At 39.5% G+C, this 14506-nt stretch overlaps 1 protein-coding gene across 13 annotated transcripts in view; it reads right to left on the bottom strand.

The window, feature by feature from the left end:
• MYBPC1 (myosin binding protein C, slow type) overlaps nucleotides 1-14506 on the bottom strand; it is a 70933-nt gene that overhangs the window by 11995 nt on the left and 44432 nt on the right. For 7 of the 13 annotated variants that reach the window (XM_017740025.1, XM_017740023.1, XM_017740024.1 and 4 more), the window contains 12 exons: nucleotides 14139-14301; nucleotides 13283-13389; nucleotides 11910-12043; nucleotides 10631-10787; nucleotides 9572-9674; nucleotides 8746-8936; nucleotides 8016-8150; nucleotides 7863-7943; nucleotides 4422-4490; nucleotides 3152-3319; nucleotides 2576-2664; nucleotides 1009-1204 (listed from right to left, as the gene is read on the bottom strand). In XM_017740025.1, coding sequence (XP_017595514.1) covers nucleotides 1009-1204; nucleotides 2576-2664; nucleotides 3152-3319; nucleotides 4422-4490; nucleotides 7863-7943; nucleotides 8016-8150; nucleotides 8746-8936; nucleotides 9572-9674; nucleotides 10631-10787; nucleotides 11910-12043; nucleotides 13283-13389; nucleotides 14139-14301 — 1593 coding nt within the window. The remainder of the gene's footprint in view (nucleotides 1-1008; nucleotides 1205-2575; nucleotides 2665-3151; nucleotides 3320-4421; nucleotides 4491-7862; nucleotides 7944-8015; nucleotides 8151-8745; nucleotides 8937-9571; nucleotides 9675-10630; nucleotides 10788-11909; nucleotides 12044-13282; nucleotides 13390-14138; nucleotides 14302-14506) is intronic. The other 6 variants (XM_017740036.1, XM_017740032.1, XM_017740035.1 and 3 more) reach the window with 3 other exon arrangements.

Consider the following 14506-nt stretch of genomic DNA (forward strand, 5'->3'; position numbering starts at 1 on the left):
GAGATAGGCAGATGCTGAAGCAGCTGTAATTTCATGAGAAGTTTGGACAGGGAGAGATGGACCAGATGAGGACTTTTGCTCCAAACGGGAAAGGAGAAAACCTCAGTTCCTAGAGATGCTCCCAGAGATAGTCCTAGAGATGAAGATGATGAAGACCCTTTGCTCCCAAGGAAGGAGAAGGGCCTCTGTTTTTGTTTCTGAATGGATCAACCTTACAATTGTACCCCAAAAACTTCAAGAGTGGACCGTTGAAAGCAGTTTCGGGAAAAGCTGCAAGTCAGGGTAAGGGACTCACATGCGAGCAGGGAGACTCCTCTTCCTAAATGGACTGAACAATATTTGGAGTGGGCAGCTGTCTCGTTGTGATAATGTTTTCATAGCACGAGCAAGAAGAGACTTCTCTTTCTAAATGGACTGAACAAGGTTATTATGGAAGTGCTAAACAGACTGAACATCTTAAGGGTTGTCTTTTTACATTGTCAGTGGGAGAAGGGAGGAAGGTGGGGGGAGGAGGAAAGTTCTGAAGGTATGGTATAATTTTTTCCCCTCTTTTAGGTCTGTTAATAAACTTCTTTATATTCTTTCAAGTTTGGTGCCTGCTTTGCATTTCTCCTAATTCTTATCTCACAGAAGATAAGCAGTAATGAGTATTTTGGGCCAAACCACTACACTAAATTGGTGTTTCTGCCCAGTTACGAACCGAACCCACTACATTCTACACTGCACTTGTGACAAACTTACTATGAATTTGCAGCCATTTCTGTCTATGGGAACAGGAAAAATCTTGCATCCTGGAGGAACAAGACCATGAGGGGCATAACAGTGAAAAAAAGAGACTGACACATTCCAACAATGCTATTGTGTGTGGAGCTTTCCCTAGAGACCACAAATCTCCAGCCAAGTAATTGGATGTGGAGAGCTATCACTGTCAAGAAAGATGATCCTTGGGATTCCTGTTTTCCTGTAGCCTGGGAACGGCTGGATTTCTTTCTGTTTCTTCAAACATACCAACGATCTGAATATCTATTGTAGCTTTGTCCACCAAGTTCTCCACCTCCACTTTCATGTCGTACTCCCCGGAGTGCCCCCGTTCTGCCTTTCGGATGAAGATGATGGTGTCGTTCTCCGTGTTGCGGATGTTGATTTCATTCTTGTCGATCGGAGAACCGTTTTTCTCCCACGATACTTTTGCTCTTGGTTTTCCCTGCAAGGAACCAGGAAAGAATTTTTATATGATTTTTTTTTTTTTGGAGAGAAAAGGGAAGAGAAGAAAACAAGTTGATTTCCCATTTTTCCCAAACAGGGAATAAAAACTGTCCTGAAAGAAACAGAATTATTTTTAAAATTATACACCATTTAGAGATACAATCATGCCAACTCGCCTAAAATATAACTTTCTTTCTTTTTTTTTCTTTTACCCAAGAGACTGAAAATATTTGCAATTTCTGGCTATTTTGGATAATTATCTTTCTGGCTAAATTTGACAAATAATTTCCAGTTTTTGAAAGAAAAGGGAGAAAAAAAATAACCCACAGAAAATACAGAACAAAGTATTTCACCCTCTGGAAATGCTTACATTCTCTACACTACCACTGAAAGAGGAAAGTAATAGACTAAACCTCCAGGGGTCTTCAACTCTCTTCTTTCATTGCAAAGGAAGTTGTAATAGCTGTTAGGAAGGCTGGATTGATCTCTTTTGTGTGCCATTTTTTGTGTGTCTAAGTGCCCAATATAGGTACTTAAAGTAGAGTGAATTTCACCTGCTTTGCCATGGGATTTTCCTTCCACAGGCAAACAGTTTGCAGGTGCTGTCTGAAAAGGGTAATCTCACACCATTTTGAACACCTTATCTTAGAGAATAACCATAGACTATTCCTTTAATTTCTCAAGAGAAGTATATCTTGCAGCATATTGCTGATCAAGCTTTTATGAGGCTTTTAACAGCCTCAGTGAAACTGAGTTATGCCAACCCAGTATCTTTAAATGTGCAGACATGAAATAGAAATGAATTCTTCCATGATTCTTGTATTCACAAGAAGGACTCTGCAAGGAGAAAGGCTGTTGCTGTTTAAAAGATATGGGAATGAAGGTTAACATGATGCTGTGGGAAAGCATGCTATGTATTTAGAAATACTCATATTACAATTGTGATCTCAAGGATTGAATAGTTGCAGTCTGCCCACTCTTCCTCTCTCATGATGAGGAAATTATTAAATGCAACCATTCCATTCTTGATAACCATATTTAACTGCTTCCAGTGCAACCCCTTTGCATTGTGCTAGCAATTATCTCACATGCAATGTCTCCTGTGAAGAACTGTAAGTGTCCTTTGGATGACAGGTGACCAATCAGTATGAGTGAGTTACCCAATTCATTACTTGGCTGAACATTGTTTGTTTGACACATCAAATCGAAAACTTTCAAGCAGCTCTGTACTTCAGAGTGCTTCCACATCTGCTTAAGTTAGCTCACTGGCCAAAGTTACAGAGAAAGGAGTCAAAAAGCAGCAGTATCCAAAAAAAAAAGGGGAAAAAAAAGCAAAGAGAAATTTTCTGTCAGTGTTTTTAGTCCTTACCTGGAAAGGAATAACAAGATTCACAGTTTCTCCAACTCTTCGAGTATAGGTTTGTTTTAAGTGTCTTGGTAGACGAATCTTTGGAGGTTCTGGACAAAACAAAAGCTTGTGTTAAGCACTTCTTTTCTTTTCTAACTGAAGCAGCACTGTTGTGCATCAATATAAAAAGATGACAGTGTGGTCTACAATTCCCAGAAGTGACAAACGAGTGAGGTGTCTTAAATTTCTTGGTCTCCCAGCATTACATTCAGGACACCATCAGCTTTTATAACACCAAATGTTATGATGGTAGGAATAGGTGGGAAGCTTAGTGCAACTTAAAAACAGCACCATCAACTTCAAGTTCTGCAGAAAAAAAAAAGCCCTGAAAAACTGAAAAATAAAGGCTCAGAAATGAACTAAATAAAAAAAAAATTATGCATTTTTTAGAGATGGTTTCATGATTTCTTGCCACCACATAATGGCTTCGTAAGGCCATATCATCAGTTACCAATAACAACTATTAGCCTTAAAAAAGCAGGTATCAGTATGGAAGAAGAGTGTATTTGTGGGTAAGTGTAGGCAGGAGGATCTTACCTATCACTTCCTTGACTAAAATAGGCTGTGGGTAGTACTTGGGCTCACTTTCACCAGCAGCATTCACAGCTTTTACTCTCACAAGGATTTTCGAGCCAGTTGGAAGGCCACTGATGGTAAACTTCGTTTTGTCTGTCAGCTCTGGGTTAGCCACGATCCATTCATCAGCTGATTTAGGGAAATCAGGAGAGGAGGACAGATCCAAAGAATAGCCAGTTATTAATACATCCACATCATGGATGAAGAAAACTACAGAACAGTAATAGATTCATTAGATTCTAATGAATAATTCTGTTTTGTTTTTCTTATTATGCTGTAACACAATATAGATTCACTTTCATATGTGGGAAAAATGTTTCAAACCCTGAGGGGTTTTTGTTGATTACATATTTGTATATTCATATATTTATATGCCTTTATATAGTGATACAAATGCTATTAGAATATGTCTGTAATTTAAGTGTACCAGAGAGAAAACTGGTTAGATTTTATAATTCAGCTAGAATAAAACAAGGGGCACAAATAATCTATTTCCAAAAGCAGTCATCATTGCTTTAACAGCTTCCTTGGAGAGAAATGGGTTTTGCAATTAATTTCAACCAGTGCTGTGTACCCCTGAAAGTATAACTGAGGAATAAGAGAAACACAGAACATTTACACATTGCAATGAAATGCCACCTCTCCTCATGCCTTTAAAAAAGGAAGGCTGTGTCAGAATTATTCACATAATTACAGCATTCTCAGATTTTCAGTTCTATCCCAGGCAGTCACATGAAATTCATAGAGAGATCATAAGGGTACAGTCTTTCAGAACAGCTTCAGTTACAAACCATACTTTGTAATCCTCCCTGTCCTCCCAGCACAGTGCCCTAACTGCTGGCACCTGGGCACTGGAGCCGGATTTAGGAACTAGCAAGTCAGGATCAATACTTTCCATTTCATGTAAAGATAGCCCTATAAAATGGGCACAGAAGACAAGAGAACTCTTATAAACTGGAGAGCCCTGCAGATGTAGAGCATAGTGCTGTGGTACATTTTCATAACTGAGTGTCTTGCTTTTAGGAATTAAGTTTTCCTTCAAGCTTCTAGCAGAAAAGGATTTCAATCAATGACTGTTTCCCAAGAACCTCCCCCTCCCCTTACACCTATATTACAGAAAATTCCATAGACTGCTGCCCTTAGAATTCACTGTCAGGAATTTATCTTTACTTTTATGAAGAGAGTTTTTCTTTCATTAAAGAAGACTTATATCCCTTGTGGAATACTGTACCTTCCAGGTTAAAAGGTGGCTCCCCCAATTCCTCAGACAGATCTGTCGATATACCTTGAGAGAATCCATCTTTAAAATTAATCAGAGACACCCACTTTCACACAGATGGAGCATTTTGTCAGTGGTTAGCAATTTCTGTTAGTAAGTATGCAAAGATAGATGCTGGGCTTTAGAGATTTAGAGAACCCATATTTAGGGATACTGCAGGGAGAGAAGAGATGGAAAGAGGGCATCTAGATCACAGAACAGTTATGTGTGATGCCCACAGGAAAGCTAAAGGATGAAAGAAGAGGAGGATATAAAGTTGTATGAGTTTCTTGGGCCTGAGCATAGCCCCAGAAATATGAAAAGAGACAAAAGGAACACTTGGAAGAGAGAAATGAAACAAAATGATGATGAGAGAAAGTGTAGAAGGAGAAGAAAACACATCATAGAAGAGATAAGAAATTCAGAGATAAATTCTGAGTAAGAGAGACAGAAAAAAAGAGGTCTTGGAATAAAACTTGAAAGAAACAGAGGAAGAGAACACATTTAGCTAAAGGTAACATAGATAGAAGATTAAAGAAGACCAAACCCATGGATGATGACAGATATGATATAAACCCTAAGGCTTTATTTCCTGGACAAAGTTATCTCTGCCCTGGATATCCTGTAATCCTGGAGCTGGCTATATTTGGGATAATAAAAATACTCTTCTAGTATCTGTGCATGGTCCTGGATGAGTATGGTGGGAAAGATCTCAGCCAACAGAAACTCTGCAATGTGCTTATTTACTAGCTATGAAAACAGATCATCCGTAGGTACAACAGCCTCTACAAGCAGATAAACATGTTCTCATGGATATTATCATGGGGAACACTCAGGCCATGCTCCCCAGGCTGCCTCCAAAATACCACACAAGAACCAGTCAGCAGCACACTTTACTAGTGACTGACTTCTCCAGGGTCAACAGGATTCGGTCTACTCCACATCACCACAGCAAGAAGGCCAAAGCTGGATGTTGTAAACTAGGCCTGGGAATTTCTCTCTCTCTGTGTATATATATATATGTGTATTCTATATTCTTGTTATTCACACTGTGCAGTGCTGGATCAGGATACTTATGATGAGACTCCAGTTCAGTAACATGCACAGAGAGCTGTCAAAAGTGGTACATAGTTAAGGAGTCCAAGAATCCATCACATTGATCAAGTTCTGAGGTGCAGACTAGAGGGAAATACCAGTTTTGCAAAGCCAAACCAATGTTTATGATACATTATTCTTCTAAATTATCTTTCTATATATTTTTTTGTCTTCCTATTTTCAGCCTGTGATTTCTCCTAATGATAGCTGTGTTAAGGAAGACTCTAAAAAGCCCTCATTAAAGCTACTTCAGTGACAATGAAAGAATGGAGAATGTAATGAGAAATGAGTTTACAAACAGATAACTAAGAGAAAAAAGCAGCAGAATGAATAGAGACAGTCATGAAAAGTATCTTGAAATTAAAAAGAGTTATTAAACATTACAGAAAAAATTAGTTTGAGGCAGAACAGGCAGAAAGGGCTGAGAAAAAGAGGCACTAAGATATTGCAAAAAAGGAAATAAACAGCTGAACAGAGAGAAAAAGATGAATAATCCAATAACATGATTTTTAAAATTGGTATTTTAAAATTGGCATTTTAAAATTCGTATTTCCTACTTCTCTTGCTTCTTCTTAGGCATATTCATTGCATATATACATAATGTCAATTGTGTATATATAGATGTATATTCATATATGAGGCATATATAGATATACATATACATAAACACTCAAAACTGTGTAAAATACATTGTACCCATTGTATTTTAACTGAGGTGAGTAACAGTAAAATGACAGACTTGGCTGCCATTTTGTTGTATCTTCATGAGTTTAAAACCTATCTGGAAAAAAAAGTAAAGAATTTGTTCCATTCAGCAGGTATACAATGTTCTTCTGTCTAACAGCCCTTTAAAGACAGATTTGGAAGATTCCTCTGAAAGCCATAGTTTGAATTAACATATTTCTCATCCTCTCTTACTGCCTAATTTGGACATTACATACTGTAATGTCAAGCACTTTTAACTTTTCCCTGCCATTCTACCAATGCTAAACAAAGCATAATAACAGCATCCACTCCTCCCATTGACAGTCCCCTTTACATTCCCCTACATCCGGCCTGTGCAGTGGAAACAATAGAAGAACACTGTATCTTGAGGGAAGACTGCACGCTTACTCGTTCTGAGCTGTTCCCGCAGCTCCCTCCCAACATACAAGGAAAACCCTTCCTACCATTCCAGCTGTGTCTGCCTTCAGGTACTCTTCTCCAGGTCTCTGAGCTTCTTGCAGTCCTGCTCCTTAAAGATATTCCTCTCAATACTACAAGATGCTGAGTGCTCCTGAGAAAAGCCAGTGGTTCTTCTTCACGCCCTCTCCCACTCGCCTGAGAGAGAGCTGAGTGTACTCATCCCGTGGCACCTGACCACATTTATGACCTACTGTTTTCCTGGGTAGTCTGAATCTGAAATGTGACAGCATGAATGACAGGTTCTGTCCTCTACCTTTTGTCTCCAGGCTATGGACTGTGTTCATGAAAAGCTTTCATTGAAATAAATGCCTTCATGGAAAAAAGGTGGTTGACCCATTGCTTGGTTTACAGCACAGTTAAGAGCTGAAGATAACTGTGTCCCCTTCATCCACATCCACCACATTGCTGCAGTTGATGCTGTTGGTCCACAGAGGCTGGGTATTGCACATACCACTCCAGGCTATTTGATACTTACCCAGGTGCTGGTGGATTTTACTTTTTGAAAATAGTCTTCATTTGATGCCAGTTCAGAAGAAAGTCTGCTGGAAAATACTAAGTTTCTGCTGCTTGATCACCAAGGACTCTTAGTTGTAAAATGTAAGTTATATTTCCCTGTTCCTTCTTACTTTACTCTCAAAAGCTTATTCAGTCTCATATCTTTATCTTCCTCCTTCAGATCTTAAATATTTTTATCTTAGATGGACATAGTTAAAGGTCCCCATAACTGCACTGAAATGTTGGAGAAATTAAATATCTAGACATGGACTTTGCATGCCTAGATGACACCTACAGGATCTATTGGAGAGGCTGTTCTCAGTGTGGGCAGGCAGCACTTGAAGTAGCCAGTTAGTAATACATCAACATAGGGATTACCACACTGAGGACCTCCTGTCCCTAAAACCCAGCCAACCTGAACATATTTCGGGCCACACTTGTAGCCATTCATTATTTCCTACACCTTCATCCAACAATGAGCTCTTTACTGCCCTGACTCTCATTTAGCATCTAAAAGAGGATAGTTATTAACGTGGTACTTGGTATACTACAACAGATTATATGGCTTTTGATTTGGATTTCAAATCAAGTGTAAGAGATGTTGAACTACAGTCAGTGGATGGCATCTGGAATACAAACCAAAGGGAGCCTGCACAAAACCCTGCTGCTTGAGGTTTTCTGCCTGATTAGTCTCTGCCTGACAGCCAGAGCACCTGATACCTGTAGAGAAAAAATGGAGAAAGTCTCACCCACTTTCACTGTGAGTAAGGTACCCCGGGCGTTCTCACTTACTTCCTTCAAAGCAGTACTCCACCACGTAGCCGTCCAACCCTGCTGCCCCGATCTGGTCTGGTGGCCTCCACTTCATTGTCACCGTGGTGTCGGTCACGGTGTCCACTGCCAGCAGAGTTGGGGGACTGGTAACAGCTGAAGCAAGCAGGGAGAAGGAAGAAAACTGTGTTAAAATCAAAGCTTTAGTTTAGTGTCACAGGTGACGGGCTATCCTGCCTACCAGGATGATTTCCAATCATCCCTGGCACGTCTTTCCTAATTAGGACCACACTAGGAGAAGCAGCTACCTCATCCCATATCTGCTCACAGCCTGACCAAGAGATAAATTCCTCCTGCTGAGGACAGGGAAGGACAAACAGCTGGAGAAGGTAGAGCAGAGAAGTTGGGAGCAGTGTATTCTAGCACAGCAGGTATTTTCTGGCAAGAAGGGAGCATGCTGGAGCTGTAACAGCCACCTCCTTTCTCCTCCTCTGTATTCTGGGGGTGCTGCTGAGCAAGGTGGGAACTTTTGCTGTCTACAGAACAAGACCCAGGGACTTGTGGCTGTCACAATAGTTTGAAAATCTGTTTTTTTATGTGAAAAGGCCACTGAATTATCCTGTCACAATGTGAATGACAAAGCCTTCTAGCTGTCACACTAATATAGAAATTGTATAATTAGATTACTATAATAACATATTAATGGTTATTTTCTAAATGCATACCTATCTCTGTGCTCTTGGCTACTTACCTAAAGGAACAAAGGACTTGGAAGGCATACTTGGCTTGGACATGCCTATGGCATTGACAGCGAACACACGGACTTCATAAGCAACACCTTCAATCATTTTCTTTGGCTCAAAAGTTGTTTCTTTACACAGTTCAAAATTCAGCCTCATCCACCTGGAGCTTTGTTTCTTTTTCCTCTCAATGAAATATCCTTTAGACCAGAAAAGATTTTCTTATCATAAGTGATGGCATAATGGTCAGTAATAAAGGGTCTGTTTTTTGACTGCCTAATGACCTTTTTTTATCTCAATATCCCCTTCTAGCTTCAGAGTGATTTAGGGATCATTTTCCCTATTGCAAGCTATTATATAGTCACCTATTTTGCTTTCATGGCCATATATGAGCTTTTTTTGGACTTAGAAGTCTTCTGTGTTTAGTTCAGGGTGAAAAGGGCCTGGTTCTACTGACCTCTGGGCCCCTCTGACCTTCTGCTTGGTTCTGTGTATTAAAAGATATTCCAATTTACTTGGTAAATTGTTTCTGAAATTCCTTCTAACATTCAAAGAGGCTAATAACAGTTCAAAGTTTGGTTTTATAAGAGGTTGTCTTTCGAGTAGGGGGATTGATACTGTGACAACATACAAAATGACAAATCTCAAAGCATTAGAAAAACAGGTATCTGATAAAGTCAAAGAGTAGGTAGAACATTCTAGCAACTGGATGCTCCCTGTGCAAATCTCCAGAGCCTGAGCTAAACTCTGATCCTGTTGCATCCACTCTTTAGGGTTTGCTTCTTTTGTCTATATTAGAGAGTCACCACCAAAAAAAAAAAAAAAAAAAAAAACCCAAAAAGGGGTGATCCACCGTCATTTGCTGGAGGTTCCCAGGTCATAATACACCAGTCTTCACCTACCTCAGTCACATTTGGTGCCTGAGGAGGATCAGGGACATCTGTTGTAAACAAAATAAATATTATTTAAAAAAAAAAAAAATCTTTCTTCTTTTTGCATAGGTTGAAATTAAAAATGTCAAATAAGAAACAAATCTGAATCATTTTTGAGGTGAAACAGGAATTCCTAATGAGGAGAGAGAGAGAGAGAAAGAAAGTTAGTGGATCCTGGCTGGTGGTTAGAGGTGGATGGATGCCAAGGTCTTCAGCATCACTTGAGAGGCACTCAAGGGCATGTGCTAAGGCAGAGCCCACAGCCACAGGGAAAGGGGGGAACCAGTGATGCCTTAGGTTTTAACTTTCATATTTTTCAAATCCTGTACTGCCTAGTGTGTAACTCTGAAGTTCCTTGTAGCCTGTTAATTTCTGCTCTCCCGTGCTAGGTAGACATAACAAAGCCTCTCTGGGCCTGCTCTCCAAGAACACCCAGACCATCCCAGGCCCAAAAAGTATAAACCAAAAGCTTCTAAAGGGGGGCAAGCTTGGGGAAATTACATCATTAACTGAAGCTTTAATTGGAGAATTAACCCTGATATGCAAATGAACCAAGCCTATAAAAGTGTGAAGAACTCGTGACCTGTCGTCCATCTTGGTGTCCATCTTAGCAATAGCCTCTGGCTCCCCAGGGGGTACCTTTGAGGGCCTTTCAAACAAATACCTACCTTTATTCCCTTATTCTTGTCTAGTCTCTGTTTTTAGGTGGCCTCTCAAGGCATCACCAGGAGTGAGAGGGGCAGCCTGAGGCAACCAGAGAAGTTTGGCCCCTGGCAGCAGTGATGATTAACTCCTACTTAAATCCCATGCCAAGATCCTACTCCTTGAGTAACACCGAGCCTTAGTAGCCTTGCATCTCAATTCCATGCCTCACAATAGGAATAAATCAGGAAATGGAACTTTCCTGAGAATCTACCACCGTGATAAAAGATGTGGCTCATAGGCACTGTTTCACATTACTTACCAACCACTTTAATGTTGATTAGAGCTGTGTCCTCTCCAGCCTCATTCTTTAAAGTTATTCTGAAAGGACCCGAATCGTCCCTCTCAGCTGCATCAATGACCAGGCAGCTGCTGTCTGGGTATGTTTCTGCCCGTATTCTTCCACTGTCTGTGACCATCTAGGAACCACAGTAAGCAGAGGGAAAAGTCGTATTTTCTAGATTTGAGAATCAAAATACTCAAAAGATCGAAATTCAAAATAGTACAGGTCACTTCAACAAAAACATTAAAGCAAGGTAAGAAAACCCACACTAAAACTCAGAACTTTAGTCACCTAATGACAAAAATGACAGAATAACTAAAATGAGTAAAATACAGTAACTGTTTAGTACTCAGTTGAGCCATTGCATCAGACAGGATGAGGTGCTAGGCTTCTCCTGTGAGCAGGGACACACTTTTGTCAACACCACATATCATCAATTTGATGCAAAAAGAATAGGGCATTCTTCCAAAAGTCAGATCAAAATCTGAGTCATTCACTTTAAAGGTCAGAGTGATTGTAATGGTCAGTAGTTTTTCCTCACTGATTTCAAGTGCTGTCACATATTTTGGAGTGGGAGCTCTCCTAGAATAATTCCCTGCTTGGATAGGACCACAGTGGTGACACTACAATTAATATTTGAAAAATAGTTGTCACAGATTTGACCAGACAGGTCTGATGAATGCAGTAGTAGTAACATGTCCCAGCTTCCACATTGCACAGTGAAAATTTAAATGTGGAAAGTGGCTTTTTTGGTATTTACACAGCCAGGGATTGCTCTAAGCAAAAGTTTTGTATTGACACCAGATGCAAGGGCCCAGTTGCCCAACCTATTGTGTCATTTGAGACTTGAACTCCATTAGAATTTATCATTTGTTTTCCAAAACCAAACCATATCATGGCTTCCTGCCCAAACCTGGCAGCCATTCTGGGCATTGAATGTCTAGAAGTAGGAGCCATTTGGTAAATTTTCACAGGTTTTCTTCTGCATCCCATATATCCTTCTCCTCTACCATTTTTTAATTGCAAACCCATATCTTTTTCGTTATTAATTTCAGCCTTTTCTTAAAAAGATCCAAAAGATACTAAATAATATTTGTCTGTTTTGCCCTTCTTGTTTGAGCAAGAAGCATTTTTAGGTAGAGGACATCTCCCACTTATTTTATGCCATTAAAATCAATGTCTTCAAAAGGCTAAACATTCTTTTTTGAAGAAAAAGGCTCCTTGTTAAGCTAAAGAAACATGTACAATGACAATGTACCTTGTCCCCTCTACTCCAAAAGACTTTTGGGGGTGGTTCACCACTGATGGGGATCTCAAGTCGTAGTTTGTTTCCTGCCACTACTGTCACAGTGTTATTTTCCCCAAGACCATCCAGGTGAAGTTTAGGAGGATCTGAAAAAGGAGAGAGATTGTCCAAGTTTACCATGTAGCTGCTGCTCTGAGAGTTCAGTGACCTGGCACAGGTCTGCAACACACAGAAACATGCTCTTTGTTTTATTTTCTTGGTATTTTTAAGCAAATGAATTTTGTTTTGATGAAAACTTGTGAAGAAAAATCTATTTAAGAAAATAGTTGTCTGATGAAAAAGAAATCATGGCACCATAGACATTTTGGAATAATAAGACCACATTAAAAAAACCCACAACTGTTTTCCTGAGGCAGAATTATGTATATTCAGGTAACTTCTGAGAGAGATTTCCTCTAAGTGGCTCTTGAAAATTTCATTTGCAGGCTTTCTTACGGCACCTTTTACCAAGCTTCAGCCTTCACTGTTCTTACAGTTTCCAAATTTATTAACCCAAATCCTTTTCTGAAAAAGAAATTATCACTTTTATTATGATCTGTGTGCAGGGAGAACAACTGATTAATATCCTCTTGCAACTTTTTTTAACATATTAGAAATATAACAATGATCATTCCCCTCTAGTACCACTTCCCTTTTCATTCTCCCTAAATCTCACCAATACTTTTTCTAACACAGATATCCCACTTCTTTCAGCTTCAATTAAAGATAGTGTTTTCTAAAACTTTGGTCATTTATATTGCTCCCCTTTCGACTTCCAAGTTACTGGTTGCAGTTAGAAGCCGGTGAGGTATTGCTGTGGGAAGAGTCAATGCCCTGTTTTATTTTTGTTTGAATCACTGGGATCATTAACAAGCCTTCTGCCTTGCTGAATGAATCAAAGCTGGGCAGAACAATTTCCCTCTAGAGAGCGTTTAATGTTTTTAGTGAATAGGTAAATATGTATTTATTCTACTACTCTTTTACCAAACTAAATCACACTTTGCAATCTTAGCAAGCCAGTTCTTCAAAGATAGCAGTGTATAGCTGAGAAGTAGATAGCAGCAGGTGTTTTATGCAAACTCTTAATAATGGTTTAGGAGCTCAGCCTCAAGAAACCTCCCCCAGGAGCTCCCCCCAGCACATAAACTATGAGCAGGTCCTGAGCGCAGGCAAAGGGCTCTCCCACCAGCTTAACTGCACTTTGCCAAAGCTGCAGGTCTGCTCTCTCTGGTGCATGCCTGCTCAGAGGATACAAAGTGGTTGTAATCAGGGGTATTTCACACTGCTTTTCATTTCCAAGGGTCACAGAAAGATGTTATATACAGGTCACTGTGCAGTGTACTTACCCACAATATGTACTTTGCATGGAATATTAATGTTGTAGGCATCCGGCACAAACATGTATTCACCCTCATCATCAACAGCAGAAACTGGTATAATAAATCTGTGGATTCTGTAAAAGAATTGAAAAAGAAGTCTATGTAAATTATATTTTTGAAGACTGCTTGAAGCTATAAGGAAAAATCTGTGAAAATTTTAGGAGATCTGTGCAAGTGTGTAAAATTACTGACTAAAAATCCTTTGCTTGTTGCTTAGTGATATTTAGACAATTAAATACTGTGTGCTTTGTACAAAATATCATTGAGACAACCACCAAATAACCTAACCAATTCTAAAATTGTTTGTTTGCACACAGGACAAGGAAAAAACAGGAGTGTAATCTCTTTGACACAGGGATTCTATGCTGCTGCCATTCAACGGCAATTCGGTTGTTCAAGAAAAAATCTGTAGGCGATCCCATTGTGGGAATATTCTGACTTTTGCTGGACCACCTTTGTGAGTTGATACAAACAGGAGCTATGAGAAAAAGACACATTTAAAAGCTGTATACTTTTAAAAGTGTCTAACAATAATTTTATTTTTCTGCTTAATGTCCCATACTAAGAGCAACAGCAATGTCAAGAAAAATCAATAGCTAGCAGTTAGGTGAGTCAAGGATTTGATTATTGTCCTCCACAGCCAAAACACACAAGATTAAAGGGAGCAAGGAGACATGGCTTTTAAAATGACAAAAATAAATATATCTTGAGGGACAGAGGTTAGGCTTGATTAGCAGATAATTTTTAGTGAAGTAAGCCAAATATCGGCACATCTCCACAGCGTCATTCCATCCAAAGCCAAGTCCATACACAGCAGGCTTACCTTCCTTTGTGATAAAGCTTTACACGGTCACTAGCTTCAATCAGCTGCCCATTTTTGTACCATTTCCCTTCCACGTTCTCAGATATCTCACACTTCAAGTGGATTTCCTGTCCAAGCCTCACAGTCTGGTCTTCTAGTGCAAGTGATATCTTCAGTGGTCTCACTTAGGGAAACAGAAGCAGATTAAAGAAAGGTGATGGAACCCAGTAACCATGGGGGATAATTTCCAACTTGATAATGAAAGAGCATGAATTGGTCAGGGTGCCAATTTGTACAAAATAGTGAAGAGCAGAATGAGTATTACAAATAAAAGTGTACATTTATGCAGAACGCAAGATAACTTCAGAGGATGGATCAGATACATTTTG

The sequence above is a fragment of the Corvus brachyrhynchos genome, unplaced genomic scaffold (genome assembly GCF_000691975.1).
Source record: "Corvus brachyrhynchos isolate BGI_N302 unplaced genomic scaffold, ASM69197v1 scaffold27, whole genome shotgun sequence".
Lineage (NCBI taxonomy): Eukaryota > Metazoa > Chordata > Aves > Passeriformes > Corvidae > Corvus > Corvus brachyrhynchos.